General features: G+C 38.6%; 1 protein-coding gene across 1 annotated transcript in view; it reads right to left on the bottom strand.

Annotated features, from left to right (window-relative positions):
- The window catches only part of LYRM4 (LYR motif containing 4), an 87,842-nt gene that overhangs the window by 50,590 nt on the left and 13,829 nt on the right, over positions 1–23,423 (bottom strand). Inside the window, exon 2 of the mRNA XM_082296839.1 lies at positions 13,967–14,087. Within this exon, the coding sequence (XP_082152965.1) occupies positions 13,967–14,087 (121 nt within the window). The remainder of the gene's footprint in view (positions 1–13,966; positions 14,088–23,423) is intronic.

Below are 23,423 nucleotides of genomic sequence, written 5' to 3'. Positions count from 1 at the left end.
CTTGAAGAAAGAAATAAAAGCACAATAGCTGGTACTTCTCTGCTATAACATTATCAGCCTGCTGAGAGCAATTACAATAGCACAGACAGCACTTGCTTTATCATGACCTTACTGAGGAAAAAAACTCTGAGATTCAGCAGGGAATTTATTAGAAAATTTTAATGCCAACTGAAATTTGATCCAAAGGCCTCAATATTAAAGGTCATATCCTTTAGAATACTGTGGGAAACCTTGGATCTCTCTGTTCCTATGTTCCACCCTTTCTCAATTTTGTTTTCTTTCATAAGAGTAGGTCAGGCTCTCCTCTCAGCTTCACAGCACTCTGTATTAGAGGTACAAGGCCGCTATTTACATTTTAAAAAACCTTAGCCAGTAAGTCAAATAAAGAACTTAAAAAAAAAAAAAAGTTAAAAACAAAAAAAGCAAAACCAAGCAGCACTGATGAAACTAAGGCACTGTGCAGCTGGATTTAACTATCTTACATGGATAGACAAAATATGTGACCTGATCCTGACTGAATTATCTGTCACTACTTCCAGACCAACTGTCCTCCAGTCAGGGGGGCCAGGTATGAACTGACTACTGACTTGCACACAAAAGCATAAGTTGTGTAGTGTTTTTAAAAAATAAATTCTTAACTGTAGACTGTTACAAACATTTGAAACTAAAGTACCACCACTGAATTCTGATCAGCTGAGCCTCACTGCTCTAGGGGAAGGTTCCCCTGCCCATGGCAGGGGGCTTGGATTGGACCTAGATGATCTTTAAGGTCCCTTCAAACCCAAACCATGCTGTGCTTCTATGAAAGGCTCCTTGTTTGTATGTGGCGATGGTTACTGGGTACTTCTTAAGCCCCATCACTGCTCTACTCAAAGCTTTTAGCTTTACAACAGGAGATGCATATGCTAAGCACCTGTGAAAAATATAAAGCGCACTGTGAAGCTCCACAGTGCTCTTCAGCTTTCCTGAAGGAAGTACTCCCCACAGATTTGCAGCATAAAATTACTCTCCTTTTAGTTGAAGATTTAGGAAAGAATAGAATCACAGATGGCCTGTACTTTACCAAAAGATGCAAAAGACCACAAGTTCTACTTTTACACTGTATTGATCTTATTCAAATATGAAACTGTAATAGAGAGAAAAAGCTCATGCTCTTGAATCCTTACATAATTTTGTAGCTTACATTCTTGTGACTTCCGGAGTACCTTGAGCTCTCAAGTACCCATATTAGTCAGCACAAATGTGGGAACACAAGTCCAGATACTTGCTTTCAATCTGCTCAGCTACCCTCTGAACAAAAGAGTCATCCTCTCTTTTCAGCCTATGAGAATATACATTATGGATATTTATTACACTCCTTACTTTCTCAGTTTCCCCAGTATGCACTCAATGTAGGATGTCTGAGAAAAGGAAGAAGGTTGAAACACAAGTTTCCTGTACCAGGCCCACTTATATTTGAAAACACATCTCACCTGATGACCTGGAAGCAGCTATTTCAGTCTTCCTCCAAAGTACCAGGAAACCTGACAACTGAACTAGTTTTACCTACACTTCAGGCTATGATGGCATTTGTGGAGGACAGTGAATAAAAATAATTTTTTTTGAACTCAATTCATACAAGATTTTATGTTCTTCATGCTTACAGCCTGTGGCAAGGTTTCGGTAGAGGGGAGACTACAGGAGTAGCTTCTTTAAGAAGGTGCCAGAAGCTTCTTGCAGTGTCTGGGAGAGCCAATGCCAGCTGGCTCCAAGAGAGACTTGCCACTGGTCAAGGTCAGCAGCAGTGGTAGTGCCTCTGGGGGAAAAAAAAGAAAACCTGCACAATTCCATCCAGGAGAGAGGAATAAGAGTATGTGAGAGGAACAGCACTGCAGACACCCAGGTTAGTACAGAAGGAGGGGCAGGAGGTGCTCCAGGTGCCAGACCCGAGACTCCCCTGCAGCCCAGGGTGCAGAGCATAGTGAGGCATCTGTGCCCCTGCAGCCCAGGGAGGTCCATAGCGGAGCAGAGATCCTCCTGCAGCTTGTGGAGGACCCCACACCAGAGCAGGTAGATGCCTGAAGGAGGCTGGGACCACATGGGAAGCACTGGAGCAGGCTCCTGTCAGGACCTCAGGACCAGTGGAGAGAAGCAGGTTTGCTGGCAGGATCTGTGTCCCTGCGAGGAACACAAGCTGGAGCAGTCTGGTCCTGATGGACTGCACCCCATGGAAATGACTCACACTGGAGAAGTTCAGAAAAGACTGTCTCCTGCAGGAGGGACCTCGCAGTGAAGCAGGGGAAGGGTGTGAGGAGTTTCCTTTGAGGAGGAGGGAGCAGCAGAGACAATGTGTGATGATCTGACCTTAGCCTGCATTTCCCATCCTTTGCACCGAGGAGGTAGGAAAAAAAAAAAAAAAAAGAGAGTAATTTTAAGCTCGGGAAGAAGGGAGGAGTGGAAGGAAGCTGTTTTTAAGATTTGGTTTTATTTTTCATTACCCTTCTGTGATTTGGTTGGTAATAAATTATACTAATTTCTCCAAGACGAGTCTGGTTTGCCCATGAGGGTAATTGGTGAGTGATCTCTCCCTGACATCTTAACTCATGAACCTTTCATTACATTTTCCCTGTATCTCCCCTGTCTAGCTGAGGAGATAGAGCAGCTTTGGTGGGCACCTGGTGTCCAGCCAGGGTCAACCTACCACATAGCCACACTAAATTTACTTTCATACATATCTCAAGTACCTTAGTAGGTTTGAAACCAAAAGCACAAATAAAATTTGAATGCCGCTGAAAGGTCACCACTTCTTAAAGACTTGTGTTCATTCACACATTCATACACTGACCCCAGTTTACCCTTCTAGACATGGATGCGAATGACCTCTAGCTCAGAACCTGTGCAGCAGTGGCTGGGCTAAGGAGTCATACCAGCTGCACTCCAGGATGTCTGCTTTTGAAATGAAATATCACTTATTCACACAAGCAATCTACTGCAAAGCCCTCTACATGCAACACAAAAGTACTTAATCTGCCATGCTAAACAAAGTGCCAATGGATTTGTCCTGTGAATTGCTTTATTCTTCAAAAGAGATTGATTATGCACACTTGCTTTAAATGCAATTGGATTTGGTAACTACTGTAATTTTGTTTAATAGCTATTTCCTATCAATCTTCCTCATTCAAAAAAAGGAGGGAGAGGTTTAATTTATGACTTATGACATTTGCAAGAAGTCAACAAAATGGCTGCTAGACTAAACTGGAAATATTTAATACTTAGTCTTTTCAAATAAAAGCCAGCCTTGATGTTCCTGGTGTTCACACTGGTTTTCACTTACCTAGAAAACAGCATCAACTTCTAAGTGTTTCTTCACTGCTCATTAGGCATGGTTTTTAGTTTTTACTGTCTTTGATGTAGCCCATAAAACATGGTAAGACTGACACAATGTAGTCAGCATCCTGACCACATTGTCAGCTTGTCAGCAGCTTTCTGTCTATGCAGATTTCCTTCTTCAGAATACTGCTGCTTGGGTTTAAAGCAGAGAAGAGAGTGAAGTAGACGATGAAGGGATACCTTCTGAGATAGACAGTGTTATAAGACTTGGAATATCATGCCTTAATTCCTACTGTAAGCATATTTTGTGAATCTGGGCAAATAATTTCGTTCCCTGTGCACCCAAGTCTTTAAATATATGCTTATATTTAGAGATTGCCTCCTTCATTTCCACCTCAATATTTTAAGGACATTGGTGAAATGCACAATCAAAATCAGGACGCCTTGATCATCCACAGCTCACTGCTACTTCTGCAGAGGAGCAGTAGAACCAGTAATTCTCTCTGTCCTCTGTCTTGCCTGTACAGCTGAGGGAATGGAAAAAGTCCCAGCCCTGACAAGTCCCTGGGGACGACGCAACAAATGTATGAGTACTGTCATAGTCACAAAATTATTAGTAATAAAACAAGCTGTTTGAAAAGACTTACTCCCTTTTTTTGCCCATAAAGCATATCCTACATGTGGTAAAGGTATGTTACTGTCAATGTGCCAGTTCTGCAGTATTATTTGACAGCACAACTTGGCATACCAAATTTTTTCTCCTCTTCCCCCATGAGTATACATACATCATTTTAAAAGCAATTTACAACATGTCAAACTGCTTAAGGAGACTCTTAAAAATCTAATGTATGAAGTTAACCACTGGCATGATTTATTATTGAAGTTCCACAGTTATAACTTGACAATTAAGAAATATTGATAAATGTAAACACATTATTGATGTCAATTAAAAAGCACAAGATTGATTAACCTCCCAGAGGTATACTGGCACGAGCAGTTAGAGAGTAATCACTCCCACTAAGTATTCACTACTAACAAATGTGCATAGAAATTAGACTTCTGTGAGACAAGAAGTATTTTCATTTAAAATTAAGATAATTTGAACAAAGAACCAAAGCATTGGGTTAACAACAAAATCAGGAGAATTACAAACAAGATCTGTATTAATGTGAAAGGCTAAGTGATTAGGTCACATAAGGCCCTCATTAACCCCACAGCTGGGCAAAAATATGGTTAAGAATTATCAAACCAACTGCTCAGCAAGTCAATTATGCTCACAGAAGAAAAACGATTAATGTATTATTTAGCCACTACACTGCAATATTCAAAACTGCCCTGATGAGGGACAGGACCTTCTTTTTACAGCATAAACAGCAGATCTTTGTTTTAAACTACGCATTCATGCACTTCCTACTGGTGATAAAATTATAACGGTGAGTTCAAAACTCTGCTTAGGAATGGTTCACTTCCTGCCAAGCAAACAGCCTAGGAAGGACGTTCAGGCAGCACATACCTCAGAGGGGAAGCATGTATCTGACATACCCCAGAAAGCATAACAACAGGAATCAGCCAAATTGTGATTTAAATGTGACTGGAAGACTTTGGGCTCCTTCTTTCTTCTTCTTTTTACTTGCTTTCAGAATTAATGTACTGGCATAATGCCTGTCACGAAGATGAAGGGCACTGCAGCTATAGCTCTTAATAGCCAAAAAAAACCTAGGCTCACCTCAGAAAGCACAAAGCTAAAGACAGCAGCAATGCACCAAGTACCAAGGAGACTGCGTAAACACTAATTAAACTTCACTCTACACTCTCGTCTAGAAAACAGCTTTCCCTGCCTAAACTTCCAAGGGCTTGATCAGACATGCTGCAACTGGAGTCTAGCAACTTTCTTCCCTAAGCCTGGCCTTCATCACAACTTCATAGATCAAACACATTTCCCTCAAATACAAGCAGCTTACTACAGAGACACTATAGACAGAATATGAACTACTGCAAAAAAGATAAAATTGTAAAACACATCAATGATAAAGCTATTTTGCTTGAAAGAGCTTTTATGTGAAGGCCACACATATGTTTATTGTCGAAATAGAACTAGATCACTGTGGATTTACCTGGTTGCAAATTCAGTCAAATGTTACTGGTGACAGAGACCATGTTTGGTGCTATGATAACCCACAGGGGCATTCAGTGGACTCCCAGATGATTACAATATATGCAGACATACCAGACACAAAGGAACATGACGAGGACTTTTTTTTGAAGTAACTGTTTCTTTCAGAGTTTTGTTAAATGACAGTTAATGTTGGAAGATTGTAAAAACAGCTTTCATTTTGTCACATAATATTAAAATAAGAAAGCAAGTGTCACCTTTGAAACGGGAAAAATGGAAAAGTTTTAGTGACAACCAACAGAAGAAGCACAATGATAATAAGATGCGGAAATAAAAAGCACTCATGAAACCAGATTCTTGGAGCAAATAAGGCAAATGGAACTCTTTGCAGACTGCCCTTATCTTGAGAATGAAGAAGAGAGTAAATTCTTTAGACTTGAAAAACTATCTGTGGAAGAAACAAAAAAAAGGCATCTGATTTAGAGTGGCAGGGGAAAAATTTAAAACATATTTTCAGTGTGCTGTGGGGAGAAGCAATGTTCATCTGAAAAGCCAGAAAAGAATGCAAGTAGCTTAAGGAGGAGCTAAAATGCCTCCTCTTCCCTCTGTTAGCTGTAAATGGAAAAACTGAAATTGTAATATGCTGAGAGACTGATGATTGAGCATGGGGGGTTGGGGAAAATGTCATTAAAAAAACCCACTGTACCACTGCTACGGGAACAGGTGACTTGTCAGATAGTGAGGGTGCCAACACCAACACTGTCATCCTGAATTACAGACTGCAGTTCAAGGGCAGCAGAACACTGTTGTGGGGATCAGGGGCACCAGGCAAATGTGCCAAAGCTCCTCCTGGAGGGAAGCATGTCTGGTCAGTTGCAGTGCCAATGAATCTGACAGTGTCTCCTTTCAATAAGCAGTACAAAATCAGGATGGAAAGTTTTCACACCAAGGAAAAAAGAAATAAAACTACAACAGATTAAAAACCAACCAGCAAACGATGAGAGATCAAGAGATCACTGTTTTAATAACAGCACTTTTGTCTCTCTCCCTTTTTTAGAAGTCCTCAAAACAACAATCCCTCTAATTTCCTCAAGGTCTAGCTGCACTTAAAACTGGTTTGTCCCCTGAGAAGGGACTCTCATGAGAGATCAATATTCTGATGTGAATATAAGGTACAATACATACACAAGGCTTCCAAAAGGTTATACGTTTCATAAATAACATGCAGGATTGCCATACTTCTCCTTTTTGTATTCAGTAAAAAAGAGAGCCTCCACAAATGTTCTGCTCTGCAGCAGACATCACACAGCAAGAAAGACAAGAAGTTGCTCAAAGGTTAATACACTTTAATGAGAGAAACTCAATCTTCAAACCCTCCCTCAATGGGCACCACTGCAAACCAGACTGACAGGCATCAAAGCAAGACCACACAGTCAGATTAGAAACAGCAGAAGTCATTTGAGCTGTGATCAGAACTACGGAACTTATTTCTACTTTCCCTCTCTTGACAGTATTTTTTATTTGTACTAAGACACACACACATTTGCTGTTACCTCATTCGGAAAAGCCTCCTTGAAGTTTTGTTGCAACAGCCACCCCTAAGGGCCATATTCATTTACACCCTGGGCTGAAGCCCTTGAGACACCAAACACAGCAAAGCACAAAGGGGCAAATGGCAGAGGGACACATCTGCCTGAAATGTGATCTTTCCTTGGTTCTGGAGCTTTCTTCAGCACAGAATGGTTAGAGTTCCTAACTGTTTCAAGGAGCTACTGACCAGACAGGCTGATAAAACTTACTCTTTTCCATGTGGAAGTTTACACCCAGCATTTGCTTTATTGGATGTGACATACTGCCACGCCGAATTGCTCAGTAGAAAGTAAGTCCTTCTCCTGTCCTTCAGACAGCCCTCATCTGTGCATAACATCAGGTGCTCACAGCTCTGAATGTATTATATAACTACTGCTACTATTTATGATAAGGTTCCAACCCCACTGGATTAGACATTAAGTACATGCAACAAAAATAATCACAGTTCTTTATGACAGATAATTACAGTATTTTAAATGCATTGGCCCACACCCAACAGTCTTTATTTTTAGGAAACTTTACTGCATACATCAAATGCTGTGTTTTACCCTAAGCTCTTACATCAGAAAGACAAAGCCTCATTCTACCTCTGAATCGCCTCTGCTGGCAGTCTAAAGGTTACTTTCAATGCACAGTCTACTTTGGTATTTAATACTGCAGACAGAACCTGCCACTTGTAGTTTAGTCAGCAGAATGAACAGAAGCAAATCACTTGTGAAAACACAATCTTGTTCTCCATCAGGAGAGTTAAATGAAAGCCTAAGGAGTAACACTGCTCTGGAGACTCACACAGGTGTAACCTGGAAAGCCATGCCACCTGAAGAGGAGTAAAATGTCTATTACACTTCCTGCGCCCTCAGATGCCAGAAATTAAGCTGATATGACAGCTCTGGGCTTTTGGCATCTGTTCCAATGTTGCACATCTCCAAAGCTAGTCTACACACCAAGATGAAAAAGGTATTTGGAAAAGCTGGCCAAAGCAGACCTCACTGCTAACAAGTTCTGTGAAAGGACAAGTTCTGATTCAGTGGTTTTCTGTTTAAATTTACCAAACCTTTTTCAAAGTCACTCCTACAACACCTTTTTCTTTGTTCCTCCTCCTTTCAACCCCTAAAACCTTATGGATGTTTACTGTACATAGAATATATTTACTCTCCTACTGAAATATAAAACCAGTATAACTCTGAATTTACTGCTTCCCCATTTCAATTTCAAGCTTTCTCTTGTTTACTAAAAGACAGGTATTATCCATCTTATATTATACATTCCTTTGCCTGCATCTGTGCCTCTTTCTAAGTCAAGAGCACTGAATTTTAATATATGTTAAGGATTTCTGTTGCTTTCTTAATCATATTCTTCCTGGCAGGCTACTGTTTTTAACTCTTTGAAGTTTTCAAACCACATGTAAAGTAAATCAAACATGAACATAACAAAAGGATTTAAACAACCTCAAGGTAAAGAAAATATCTAAAAATATCACCCCAAAGAGCTCTGAAATTTTAAAAAAATTAAATTAAAAAAAAACCCAACAAAGACAGTAAAATGCCCCTAGTGGCTTCTAAACCCTAAGTCAGCTGATTTGAATTCAATTTGTGGCTTTGCCACAAGCTTCCAGCATAATTTTGGTAATTGCAGGTAAGGAACCAAACAAGTGGGAATTCATGATGTGGTAAAGCAATTAAAAACTGACTCCCAGTACTACAACTAGGAGCAAGAGAAGTGCAAGAGGCTCATGCCAAACATTTTCTACATTGTAGCTACCAATCCAAGGATTTAGAAGTGTATAGGTAGTTCATAGATACCGTGCAGTGACTTGATAAAACTGTTTTACTGGATATTTGTCCATTGTTTGATTATGCCACTCACCTCCTGCTCTTCTGCTGTGAATGAGGCATTTGAAAACTTTACTCTGTCTACACTTGCTTTAACTATAGCTAAATGGCTCGAGAGGTAAGAAATGTTCTCTGGGTGTAATGTCAGCTCTGTCCTGGCTGGAAAATGACATCCAACAGTAATAAATAAAAATACATGACACAAGTGAAAACCCCAGCAAAGTTCCAAAGGACAATCCTCTTATCTAAGAGCTGCAAGTCTACAATTTTGTGGTAGAAAAATACGTATTTTTGTAGAGAAATTGGTATTTGCCATTGTGAAGCTGGAAAAAAAAAGAGATAAAATTCAAAGAGCTTCTCAAGAAAAGCAGTAAAATAATCTGTGATTTTAAAACTTCCTTGCAGTTACAAACTTGGTAAGAATAAACCATATTAGAGCTTCAACAGAATTGTCTGCCAACAGGAAAACATGAGTTGCCAATACCATACACATTCCTGAACAGTAGTGTGGTGCTGTCCCTTGCACTCAAAGAGCTTTTCCAGCTATTCTTTTCTCTTGGCCCCAAAACTGCTGCCAACATAATGAAATACATTACACAGTATTTTGCAACTTTCTTACATATTCATTAAAATTTGATATAAATATGACCTGTAGCCTGAAACTAATACTAACAAGAGTTTTCAAAATCAACCTTCTCCTGCAAAGGGCATCCTGCCTACTACAGTGCTCTGCAGTATAAGCACAACCTATTCAGATACCCAGAACATTTCTTAAAAGTTTGGTAAGTTCCTTCAGACACAAACTCACAACTGTGTAAATTGGTACCAGTCCTCCAAATACTCAACAAAAAAATGCTTTCAGTCCAGAAGTACATACACCTTGACAATTACTAATTTTGGAATATTTGCTGCTCAAAGAATGAGCAATCAATTCAAAGCAGGTTCAGTAAACTAGGGTAGTACTTCTACCTTTCATTTTCTATAGTAACTATAATTGAAGTTGCTTGTCTTGCTAATATTTATTAAACATGCTTTAATATTTATGTTATTTTCATTAACAGAAAGTTTCCTTATGGCTATATTGTCATCAATTCATAATAATATGAACAATAATAATATGAGTGAGGTATTACTACATTGATTCAGTTTAATTTCCACTTCCATTCAAGGGTTACTCGAATTCACAATATTGCTAAGATGAGATACTGCTACTGAACATCTCAAGAAGGCACAGTACTTGGCTACACACAGCTGCACTGGCAACTTAGCTTGCTGAAAAAAAAAGATCCAGAAGGATAGTTCTTACTTTGCACAAGTTTCAGAACAAGACCATTCTAGTAATTTTGACTATGGAGAAATGTAAGAGTATGAGACCAAAATCTCACACTAAGTATGATGTGGGCTTTTATCAAGGCATAGTCATGAAACATTCCGTTAAAAGAAATGGAGCTAAAGTTACTACAAGCAATGAATGTTTCAAGGATTAGAATGTACTTTACAACATGCTGCAAACATGGAAAATGCTGCAAGTACTCAGTACTTATCATTATCAGCGGAACCCGTCTAATTGAGGTCTCATGCTTCAACACCACATTCTTTCATTCTACACATCGGAAGGGAACAGTAAGAGACGTCAAGCCTGAAGAAAAGCATCTCAGACTCAAAAGAAAAGTTTGTGTTCCCTTAAAAACCACAGATGACCAGCCATCTGTAAAGGAAGCAGACCCACACATCCTGACTGTCTGCACACTCATGGTGCATCTCTTGTCTCCCTGACCAAGATTTGTGCAAACCAGGATTCTCATCAGTTTGGATTATTTAAAGAGACAAAAAAAAGCTGTGAAATATTAAAACTCTTTTACTGAAGAGTACTGTAGTTGTGTGATGCTAAAACCAGTAAAATTGATAATAAAGGCTCAGAGTTGCCAGGAAAAACAAAATAATCCCTTCTTAGCTGGACAGCAAGATGACTGGCAGTTTCTAGCTACAATATAAAACTGAGGAGAAAGCACTACAGAGGAATACGTAAGAATGAGATATCCTATAAATTAAAACAGGCTTTAATCAGAGCACACAGGTCTACTACAGCTTTTGAACTTCACTATTATATTTTCAGTTCAAAACCTGAGAGACAGCATGGCATGAAAAAGAACTTCAAACCACTCAGTATTAGCCAATCTTCAAAGTGGCTTTTGCAAAGCTTAAATTTCAGCAGCAGCAGTACATTTCAGTGCAAATTCTCCTACCACTATCATACTGCAATAGTATTAGAAACTCACAAATGAAATCATATTAGCATAGCTGGGGAACGGCTGTTATGACAATCCTCAAATGACTTCAAGACTTCACCTCAAAACTTTTAAAAACGTTCTATTTCAAACTTATTTGTGACAATGCATTTCTCACAACACCCTTCTCTACAGGAAAGACATCACAAAATTTTGTTGTTTACACAGTAAACACACACAAAAATCTTTAAAAACACTGTTTAAAATGAATCTGATGTGTTCCTTCCTTTAGCCAGGCTATTTTAAAATCAAAACCAATAATAAGCAAAGGAGGACTAAGGTGGAGATGAATGTTCCTCCATGCTTTTCAGCATTATAAGGATACTTTTATAACACTCAAGCAAATTGTACAGTGACTGACATGAACAAAATGACAGTAATCTGTCACTGCTTCACATTTCCCACTAGGCTGATTCAAATAGTTATTTATGAACCTTACACTTGAATGGTCACTTTGTTGACTAACCATAAATTAGAATGTAAAGTGAATATAAATTTGATTTTAGAGTAACAAAAATTTGTCAGCAAAGAGGAATCTTACTTAATTTCTACTGACATACTAGGAAAAAGTCAGCAATACCAAGATGAACCACATCATAATAAACCCCAAACTTAGCAAAAACCTGTATGCTAGATCTCATGTTTGCTTCAGTGTTTCTCCATTTAAAAATAAAAGCACTTTATATTATGCTTGGTTAGGTTTAAATATAAAGTCTTAATAATGTCAGATGACTTCATTACTTAGATCTTCAACTAAAGAGAGAGAAGGAATGTTTTTCTACAAAGCATAATGAAATTTGACAGCAAGTAAATATTAATATGAACTTAGATGTTCAGATTTTTAATAGTCCTGATGAAAAGCTTTTAAGACAGTGTTGCTATTTTTACAACACTTATCTCTTCCTTTACAGATGGAAGTGAGACAACACCAAAATATAACTGTTCTGCAAAGCACAACAGTTCTCAATTTTTTAGGACAAAAAAATCTTTATTACCCAAACAATCAACTCTTGCAGGGATGCATGTCAAAAAATTATCTTGGTAAAATAATTTTCTTCTATTTGATTATTTTTCGTTAAAAAGTGCCATTACCTATTATATTACTGTATAATAACATTCATTATCCATTACTCCTGAAAACATGTAAGATAAACCCTTCCAAAAGTGAATGCAGCATGACTGTACTTTGTCTGGGAAATATCTAGAAATGCAACATTGAAGAGATATTTCAACATAAGTTTCACTATTTTAGCAGTATTAAAAACGTGAAGTTGTGTTAGCGTCTTTAATATTCCTTGCTTTTCAAGTATATTTTCTCTGAAACTCTTACATGGATTGATAGTGATCCAATTTAGAACCAACTTTAGCAATTGGTTTTTCATGTTGGAAAAGCCCCTTAAATAGCTGAGGTTTGAAGAAAACATGCAAAGCCCTACAGGCTTAGCAATAACTCAGGCCATTCTGAATTATTCTGCTATGTCCCACTGACACAGTAACAAATGCATAACAGAAAGATGCTGACTGATGCTGACGGACAACCTTTAGGCTAAAAGAAAACTTCATGAACGGTGCAAGGCAAGACCCCCACCCTAGACAAGAATCTGGCCTGTCAAGAGTCTGTTTTAGACAAATAGTATCTTTTTTTTAGGGTCTACAGAAACAAGGTAATCTGGGTTTACACAGGACTTAGAGCGGAAAGAGGAGTTTTATTTTAAAATTTTATTTATTTTTAAATTTATTTAAAAAAAATTAAGTCTGATGGACCAGACTTATTAGGACTCAGATCAGTAGAACCATGTTTTGCTGAGAAAAAAAGCTGGAAAGTTTTTATTTAGCAAGACTTTATCTTAAACAAGAATTAGAAGAGCTGAAAATGCCAATTATCACCTACAGATCTGAGAAAAAACACGCCAGCATTCAAATGTAATTGCATTGCAACAATCCAATCCAAATTGCTTCTTTGAGAAACACTTAAAATAAAAAAATAGCAGTGTTTGGATTAAAAAAAGATAGCAAAACTATGGTAGCACAAAACAACACCTGTCCCTGGGAGAAGAAATTCCAAAAAAATTAACTTGCACCTAAGTACTCAATTGTCAAAACAAAGGGCCCAGATCCCTACTGAAATAAGAATCCATCTAACTGACCTGCTGGTTGTTCAAAGATTCATATTAAAACAAACCATGGAGGAGCAGGTGCACATATTCATTCAGTGTTTAATAAAAGTACTACTGAGCTCTGATTGGTGTCAGCAAGTGCAGATTTTGCAAGGAGGAACAGCTTAAGCACTGCAAGTGCCTATAGAGAGCTCATGTATAGAAACTTACTTTCTTCCAATTTTTAGTGGTCACTGTACATAGACACTAGGTATGAATGAGAAGTTAAAAAGTATCCAAAGTTCAACAAAGTCTACTTCATGTCTTAATAACGTGGTCACTAGTGGAAGGAACAGACATGCTATAAATGCTTCTCAGACAAGGTTGAAGAAAAATATTGCCAGTGACTCAAATCTTCCAAAGAAAAATCTATGACCCTGTTTGGGCACATTTAGCCAGCATTCAATTAATTCACTTCAGGATTTTCTTGTTCTGTTACTATTCTAACACTGTATCTGGAGATGGGAAAAAACAAACAGAAGGTGGTGAGACTATTTGGAGTGAGTGTCACAGTTACCCTTGTGAACCTATGATGGAAATAAGAACAAACTCAGACAAAAACTGATGTTCATTTAGAGATGTTTTGAGCAAGGATCTATTTTTCCCATCTCTAGTGGCATAAGACAGTTAAATGAGTAGTGGAAAGCTCCTATTAAATAATGAGAGAAATAAACATACCTGCCGTTGAATAACCTCTAGGTTTGCTTTGGCTTTATTCAGTAGCTCTTCTATTTTTTCAGAGTCCTCTATGGTCTTGTTTTCTCTAAAGGCATCTCTTATCCTTCTGATGGCATATGTTCTAAACACAAACAATAAGAAGACATGTATTCATAGATGTGCCGGGGTTTATGACATTTCAACATTCTTTAAAACATGCTGACATAAAAAATAAAATGCACACACACACCTATAAATATATACATATATTGCTCAGTTTTAGACATAAATCTTTTTGTTCAGGGTTTTGTGTTGCCTGAGATGAAGTAGTGACCAGACCCTTTCATTTTAAAAAATGTGGTTGTATTGGAGGTTACTGTAGAAAAATTTCATATTTCAAGTATCAGCCCAGTCTTCACCACTTGTTATTGCTGAAACCATACTGTTGGATGCCCAGCATAGATATGGCAAATCTTAAGAACGTAACAGAATGGCTAAGGACCAGAAAATTTCCCAGATTATTTTGAATCTGTGTGACTATTCTTAACCTGCATATTCTAAAGGTCATTGAGCTAGACACTAAATACAACATACATATCTACTAGATGCAGTGCTGTAATTTAGCAGTCAACAAAGGTAGACTGATGGACCAAACAACACAAAAAGGACTCCTTCCCTGTCACCCTTTTCCTCTCCTGACAAGGTGTATTTCACCTCTCAGTCCAACACCTCCTCATCCATTTCCCCACTAAGACGCAATTACAGGACACTATTTCTGCAAGCTGGAAGAGATCTCTGCTTCCAGAGAGGAAGGTCCAAAGCTGCAGCTTTCTCCAAATTCTGCCCTTTCTTTCCAACACAGTAAAGAACTTCCACATAGTCTGTAGTATACTGTCATCTGCCTTTCCCTCCCCCCCAAATAGGACCAATTTCCATATTAAAATAAATTTTTCAGACTGAGCAGTGGATACTTTCATTACATGGGTCTTTGGGAGAGGCAGGAGACGTGCAGTAAACTGATCTTGCTCATCTATCTCGATAGTGTTCCAATTCTGTACCACCACATCACATCAGTATCACTTTTGCTACAGAAAGTAAAACCCTATATGTAGCACTGGAAGGAAACAAAAGGCTGCAAAACCCCCCCACAATTAGTTTAATGTTTCAACAACCCTTTCCAATCTTGTATAAAAGTGGAACACAAGAGACAAAATTGTCATAAAACAGTATCATAAAAAATCCAAGGCCAAGAATGAAAAATAAAATTATTGGGGGAGGAGACTGAGGAGAGAGGAAGAAGAAAGATGACTAGCCAGTGGCACTCCGTTCCATTAGATGGTGCTATGCAGCTCCTATTGCAGCTTTCACCAGCCAAGCAGTGTATTTTGTCTTTGAGCTCATAAATAACACATTTCAATCACAGGAATCAGGATGGCTGTGGAGTGCCACTCTGCTGCCGCACCCCAGCAGATGGTACGTGCTTTTAATTAGGGCCTGTTCACCTATAATGTGACACAGGGGTGCGTGAGGGAGTGAGGGAGTGTGTGTTTGGATGTGTGAAGTTAATAGAATGTATTAAATATGGAAGCTCAATCTCATCTGCAGCTGTTGTCCTAGCAAGACATGAAGAGGAAGCTGATTATTTCTTCTAGAAAAGAAACAACCCCAAATCATTAATATATAGTGTAATTCTGTTGCTTGATAATGGATAGATTTCAAATCATCCCATATACATATGTAGGGTTAAACTGTGCAAAACATATAATATTTTCTGAAAGAAAGGACACGTTTCCAAGAGATACAGAAACTAACATATATATATTTAGCTTAAAAGAAAAAACAACAACAACAGCAAGTATCTATTAGTGGGTACAAGTCTTTCAAAACGCAATACAAATGAGTAAATGCTATCTACATAAAAAAAGATAGATGGGACAAAACCAGATTCTTGTTCAGTACAGCACCTACAGACTGGAGCAGGTTTTTTTTGTACATATGGTGTGTTAATTGTTCCATTTTCTCTCTTTTCTTCTAATTACATCCAACAGTTGTTGAGAAAGAAAAGATATGTACACAGAAAACCAACCAATTTTTATCTATAATCAGAAAGTTGCACTGTCTCTACCTTCTACAATTTTTAAAACCTTTATGAGTGTAACTACCCAAAGGAAGTTATTTTACATAGGCTTTAACACAATCTTAATTCTACAGCTAAATCCATATATCTCTAAACACACTTCAAAGACCAGCTCTATAACCTGGCACTATTCTTTACCAAAGTTACACTGAGATTCAATGTATTATTTAAAATAAGGATGAGCTCAATTCAAAGCTCAAACCCAATACTATAATGACTGTAAAATATCCTTTCTTCCCCATTGAGAGGTGCCAGGGAAATATTTTACCAACATTCAAATTCTCTAAAATTATGTAAAAAGTGTTAAGTCAAGATATAAACAAACTGGAAGGCTTTTTTTTTTTTTTTTATATGTGTGTGTGTTTTTTTCTTTTAAACAACAGCTTTTTATATGCAGCAACAGTTGTGAGCAGTGTCAATTCAGCACCTCAACACTCTATATTTCAACAGTTTCTGAGAATGCATTAAAAGCTAGAACTACCATAAGAACTGCAATATTGTTGCAAGTGAAAAACGAAGCCCTTCTGGAAGTAATGTAGTGTGTGTAAGCAAAGTAAAGACATAAACATAGTAAAGACACACGCATGAGAATAGCTTGTTCATTCAGACATGTATCTGTAGGGGTTTTTTTCACAGCGCACTGCTCTAGAGATCTTCCGGTTGATAAACCAACTGGTCTGCTAATCAGCCACTCTAATGGAGTGTATTTTCAGTTCAACAAGCATAACACACCAAGCCCAAACCTGTACCATTTGAAGGCACACCTAGAAAAGCCAGTGGCAGCAAATAGATGGTTGTCTTCATAAAACTTTACAACATTATCCTAAAATAAGCACTATCCGCAGACAATGTGAGAGATGAAAAGCAGACTGGCAAGTGAAGTGATGGCTGTACCTTACGGATGATTACTTACCCAAAGGGGCAGAAAGGAACTGCAACAAGCTGAAGCCAATGTGAAGAGGAGCTGTTGCAATTTTGCCACCCTGGCAGGCACAAACACTCCCTCTGCCCGCTTTAGACCAGCACAGTCAGTATGATGTTCAGCCCCATCTGAGCCAGTCCAGCTTGGGAACTTGACAGAAGTTAACAAGAGTTAACTTCATTTTTTTCTTGCTTTGGGCTTTTTTTCCAGGTTAGTGAGCTTCATCAGCTCTCCAGGGAACTGGATGAGCATTAGCACTGAGGAGGAGGGAATACAGCAGTACTGATTTTGATAGATAGAGTTTGCAACTGATTCCATTCAGAAAGGCTGAACAAGTCACACAAAGAAAGGGGACCTTTCAGTGAGATGGTACCAAGCTAACTCTCCAGAGAAACAGAATAGGAAAGCAATTTTGGATACAGTACACGCACAGAGCTCCTATATACCTGATGGAAAAGTCTAACTCCTAATGCAGTAGTATTCATTAAGAAACATCATTTAAGTCTTAAACTACATTTCACAACTCATTATTCTTTTCACCAATTCTTTGAAAGCAGATACTGAAAAATGGCTGAAAGATGCAACATGGCATTTTGCTTTTATCATCCAAGTGCACTGAAATTTGAATAGAGAACACCTTCAATTTTATCTTCTGCAAAGACTTGTCCTGCGAAGCAGAGTGTAGAGTTGAATATTCACTCAGGGCAGTCATACATATGCACATTCAAAACACCTTTTGTGATCCCTACTTACATGCATCTGTCACACAATTAATTACCAATTAAACCAAAAGAATGTCTTCGATGGGCAATAGACTCCGTGCAATGGCTTCAGACCAAAGCCACTGCAGGTGGATGGCTACACAAGGCAACAGATGCACATCAGCAGAAAATTTCTCAGAAAGAGTGGTTGGGGGTTAATACGAGAACAAGACCAGGGCCAAAACATTACCACAGACTCTCAGGCAATGGGCACTACCTGCCAATGTTAAGAGACTACAGAGCTGCCACATAATAGTAAAAACTAAGGAGAAAGCAGTCTTTGTCCCAATACTCCCCCTTCAAAGAGTTTCTCTCTTTTCCTCCCTGAAACACAATCAAAAGCCTAATGTGTCCTCATAAAAATGAAGTCTACAAGAAGCAAAGTCTGAAACAACAACTATTAATGAAAAACGAAATCACAATCCAGGTACTTCATAAAATAATAACTGCTTGCAGACTTATATATTTTATTTAAAAATGTTTACTTACATCATGCCTGACCAAAAAAAAGAAAAAAAATCTTTGTGCTCTGCTAAATGAAAAGAAGATGAAACATCACACAAACATACTTGCTTTTTAAGTACACAGGTTCGAGCTTTCAAAATAAACCTGGCCAAGCAATGTTTTTCTAAGCTCCACTTTGCATTTACCAGTATCACAACACACTAAAAGTTAAGTCATCTTTCCAAGACATCTTTCCAAACATGTTGACATCTTGTCTTTGTGACTGTCAACAAATACAACGTATTTATAGGTCACATCACAGTCACAGGCATCACACTGCAGAACACAATGGCTATTACAAGTTGTTGGCCACTAGCATACACACAAAGATAGAAGAGGATGATTGTGGTACATAATCTGTGCAGGCAAAACAGATCACAAGGGGAGGGGCCACCAGGTTAGAATATTCATATTCAAGACTTTCAAAAAAGTTCTAGAGCAAAATGCATTTTTTCCTATCGGCTAGAGTTGTATTCAACAAACTAAGGCAAGCCAGCAGTAGCCAAGCTCTAGGAAGCCCACTGTGATTAACAGCTCTGGAATGAAGTATATGCTGCTTTTATTTAAAGACACGATGTGGAAGTGAGATACTCATTTACAATAGAATTGCATTACATCAAGTGAGGGATCCTTTTCATAAAAGGTCAGTTGGCTTTTACTAAACTATATTTTCTTACCACTGTTGCCTTCCAACTAACATCTATTAATTTATGGTAGCAAGCATGATGAATTTTCAGAATTTCCCATTATTACTAGTAAAATGTGCACTAGATGAGATTTGCTCACCTAAATTTTCAGAAATATGTATCATTTAAAAATGGAATGTTTTTATAACAAAAAAAATCTGCAGAGAAATAATTTTAGCTCACAGTAAAGTTTTATGAGCATTAGTGAAGATGCTTTCATGTACAGAATTACTTCTGAGGGAATGCTTATTTAGATGTATATATGAGTACTCATGTATATTGCCATATATATACATATATATATATGAATTTACAATATTTTTTCCTCTAGAAAGGTCTCTTTAAAAGACACCAATTAAGGTGAAGCAAAAGCTGCATGTAACACTATCTAATACTAAAAAAAGAAACACTTGACAACAGAGGTGTGTTTGAGACTGAGACGTAAGTAGTACCTCAAAAGGAGGTAGTTGTGATTGGTCTAATTAAACACAAGCCCAACAGAGGGGTGTGGATGCAACATTTTATCAACAAGGTGCTCCTCAAACTCCATCACTAGATACACTGCCACCTGAAGTCACAGCACCAGGACAACTACATCTGCCTGTTTTCTAAAAATCGAAGCAAAGCCTCTTCTTGCATCCATGATTTGCCTGGGGGAGTCAGGGTGGTGGCTGGATGCTGGGAAAGGAGGGAAGAAGAGTAAAGAAGAAGAAAGATTAAATTGCTGGTTAACTCAGTATTATTTCCTTGAATTTTCTAACAAAGCACAGTCACTAAACAGTCTTCACAAAGTGCCCACAGGGAGAAACCTACCAGCCACTACTTGGTTTCTCTGCTAACATACAAAACATGAATTCCAACACAACTGCTAAGAAGTATGTATGGAATAGAAAAGCACTAGAGATACTTCATGAGAGAGAGGATTAACACAAGAGAACAGACAAGAGGAATAAAGATTGAACATTAGAAAACACATTTGAAAGAAGGTAACTATAACCCAGTGCATATAATACACGCTGTATGATCAGATACAAGGATTTGTAGCTTATTTCTAAAGCAAATATTGCTATTTTGCATCCCAGATCTCAAAACTTGAACCTTTTCCATGAGTTCCATTCTCTGTTTTCAATCTAAACCCAAAAAAGCCTCCCTAGATTTTCAGAAAGACTTGTGGATGTTTTTAGAAAATGGGAACTTCTTTTTTCTGAGTATATCTGTTCATCAGTTTGTGTCTGTACCCATTTCAAAGCAGAGAGCATGGATGGCCACCTGATCAACAGGATCACAGTCATTCAGATTGGAAAGCAGTCTGGGACGTCTCTAGTCCCACCTCCTGCTGAAAGGAGGGTCAGTGATGGCATCAGATCAGAGTACTCACAGCTTTGTCCACTCAAGTCTTGAAAAACAGGATGTTAACCAGACCACCTTTCTCAGAAAACAAGCTCAATTGCTTGGCTGTGCTTGTGGGAAAGAACCTTTTCCTTAAAGCCTCTCTTCCTGCACTTTACATCTGCAGGAATTCACATTTTTTCTCCTATCAGGCCCCTCTGGATACTTTGACTTACTGGCTGCTTTCAGATTCCCTCATTGTTGTTTCTTCTCCAGGATGAACCAGACCAGCTCCCTCAGCCTCTGCTCATAGGACAAGCCTCTGCTTCTGCCCCCTTGGTGGCTCCTGCTGAGCTGCCCCTGCAGGTTGTCTGTGCCTTTCCCGATGGGGGGCTGAGGAGGGCAAGACTGGATGCAAAACTCCACATGTGATCTCCCTCCCATCAATCTGCTGGCTGAGCAACTCAGGATGCTCTTGGCCTTCCTAGCTGCCAGGGTTCACAGCTCAGTTCCCAAACACTTTCTTCTTCCCAGAATACTCAGTGCTATTCATAGCTAACTATGATTATTTTTGCCATTCATTGAAACACACATTTTTGTTGCTATACTTCTAAAATAAAAACAGTTATTGGCTTAATTCTAAGTGTAAAGAATCTCTGCAGAAGGGAGTGCTTTTCAGGAGCTCAGGGTTAAGAGAAAAAAGTAAAGATGTCCATATGAAAGCATTCTTTTAATCTTAATTGGAGTTGCAACTGAAATGTTATATTGAAGAAGAGGCTAAAAAAAGAGGGTTATCAGTGAAGGACCCAACTGCACAAGTTGTTCAGTTAACGAGGCACCAGACAAGGATGTGCTGCAGGAACTACAACCTGAATTTGCTACAGATGAAAAGTGTCTTGATGGCCTGAAATGAGAAATACCTCTCTGCTGAGCTTTCACTGCCAAGCCCCTGCCAACTGCTCTACAAGCAGGACACTGGGGTAGCTCAGCAGTCCAATTATGAGGCAGGGAACGCCTTGAAATGACAAGTTCAAAACCTGACAACACTGATTTTTCTCTTCTTCCTTTTGAGACAGATATATACCACTCCATTTGCTGTGCTGCTGTTTCTGAACAGTTCATAAAAAAGGCCTGGCCTGCTGTGCATAGACATTACAAATTCCACAATATTTTGCTGGAAAGATTAGTTTTAGTCCAATGCTGTGGCAAACATGCTCTTTTCAGCATGGCTAGAGGTTCCCCCTGCATGGGTGTGGCCTAACCTTGAATATTGTGCGCAGTTTTAGTCACCACAAGATAAGAAAGATATTAAGCTATTAAGAGAGCATCCAAAGGAAGCCAACAAAGATAGCGGAGGGCCTTGAGGGAAGCCATATAAGGAGTGGCTGAGGTCACTTGTCTGTTCAGCCTAAAGGAGACTGAGAGGAGACCTCACTGCAGTTAAAACTTGTGAGGGGAAGAGGAGGGGCAGACACTGATCTCTTCACTGTGGTGACTTGTGACAGGACCAGAGAGAATGGCCTGAAATTGTGTCAGGGGAGGTTTAGGTTGGATATTAGAAAAAGGTTTTCACCCAGAGGGTGGTTGGGCACTGGAACAGGCTCCCCAGGGCAGTGGTCACAGCACCAAGCCTGAGAGAGTTCAAGAAGCATTTGGACAATGCTCTCAGGCACATGGTGTGACTCTTGGGGATGGTCCTGTGCAGGGCCGGGAGTTGGACTTGATAATCCTTGTGAGTCCCTTCCAACTCTGCAGGTTCTGTGATTCTGTGACTTGGGTACCCTGAAGAGGGCTAAACATATTGTGCCTCTTGGTGATTTCATTTAGAGAAGCACGGGGTGCTAATCAGCCTTTCTGGATGCATGCATTTCACACTTGATAGTGGGAAACGATTTGCCTTTGATGAAGCAGTAGTTGCTAAGGTTATTTTAATTAAGCAGCAGGGCATAAAGCCTTGGGATATTCAAACTTCTTGGACTGCAGTGTGGTTGGTCAGGATGATGACAAGATTTCAATAGGAAATTTCTGAAGCACAGCACTATTTCTGAAAGTAAAGATTCAGATATAGTAAATATCTAGTTACAGGACACACATTATTCTTTTAATATGGAAATTATGCTAATTCCTTAGAAAAGGGATCAAGCATCAGAAATATGTTGCTAGTATACAGTTTTAAAACAGATGAGCTATTTCAACTTCCAAAAGACTTAAAGAAACAGTTCTCTGAAAGTCACCCGAGGTGAAGCTTTGTTAGCCATTTTGACAGACTAGTAATTTTCAGTATACTGAACAGACTCCTAACAAAGTTTTACTTTGCAAAAGTGATCCTTGGATTCTAGCAATAAAGACAGTTAATTTTGCTCCTTGAGTTTTGCTCAGGTAAACCTGCGATTTCTGAGACAGAAGGATGTAAGGATCATAGGTACAAAATGAATCTAGTAGAAGAAACTGCACTGAAATTAGATAGGGTCTAGTTATCTCATGACAAAGGCAACAATAAACCACAAATACAATTTATTAAACAATCCACATGAAGTAACATACCACCTGCCCTGTTTATATACAACATACTAGAAGTTACAGGATTTAGAATATTGAAGTTACTATCCAAAATTTATTCTCTCATCCATTTCTATCAGCTTTACAACTTACCTAAAAGTCTTTGTTCCTTATAACTCAGTTAGTGACGACAAACATCCCCCACTGGACTTCCTATCACCATATGGTTCAATGACCTTCCCTCATTTACTGCAAAGCACTGCATGTTTAGTTTAGCAAATTTGCAACATTAATTTTGACAACAATGATGGATATTCGAAATTACTTAGCAGCACATAAAATTCTAATATATGCAAAGCCTATGAGTCAAATCTAGAGCCTAAAAAAATCAATTTGGAATTTGTAATCAGCATCCTACTTTGTGCATACAACAGAGTGCTGAATATTATTCTCAGACATTTGGGATTGTAAATATATACCTTTGGACAATGCATGTAATGTTTCAGGAAGCTCAGATCCAGACTACTCTAATTATTACCAAAGGCTCAGAAAAAAAGAAATGTGGGTTATTTTGTACACTATGAACACTACTTAAGGCAGAGAAAGTCAAGTGAACTAGTTATTTCCTTCTGCATTCTTT

This window comes from Coloeus monedula (genome assembly GCF_965178545.1).
Source record: "Coloeus monedula genome assembly, chromosome: 1".
Classification (NCBI taxonomy): Eukaryota; Metazoa; Chordata; class Aves; order Passeriformes; family Corvidae; genus Coloeus; species Coloeus monedula.
The sequence above is the reverse complement of the archived record's forward strand: the minus strand, read 5'-3'. Positions and strand labels throughout refer to the sequence as shown.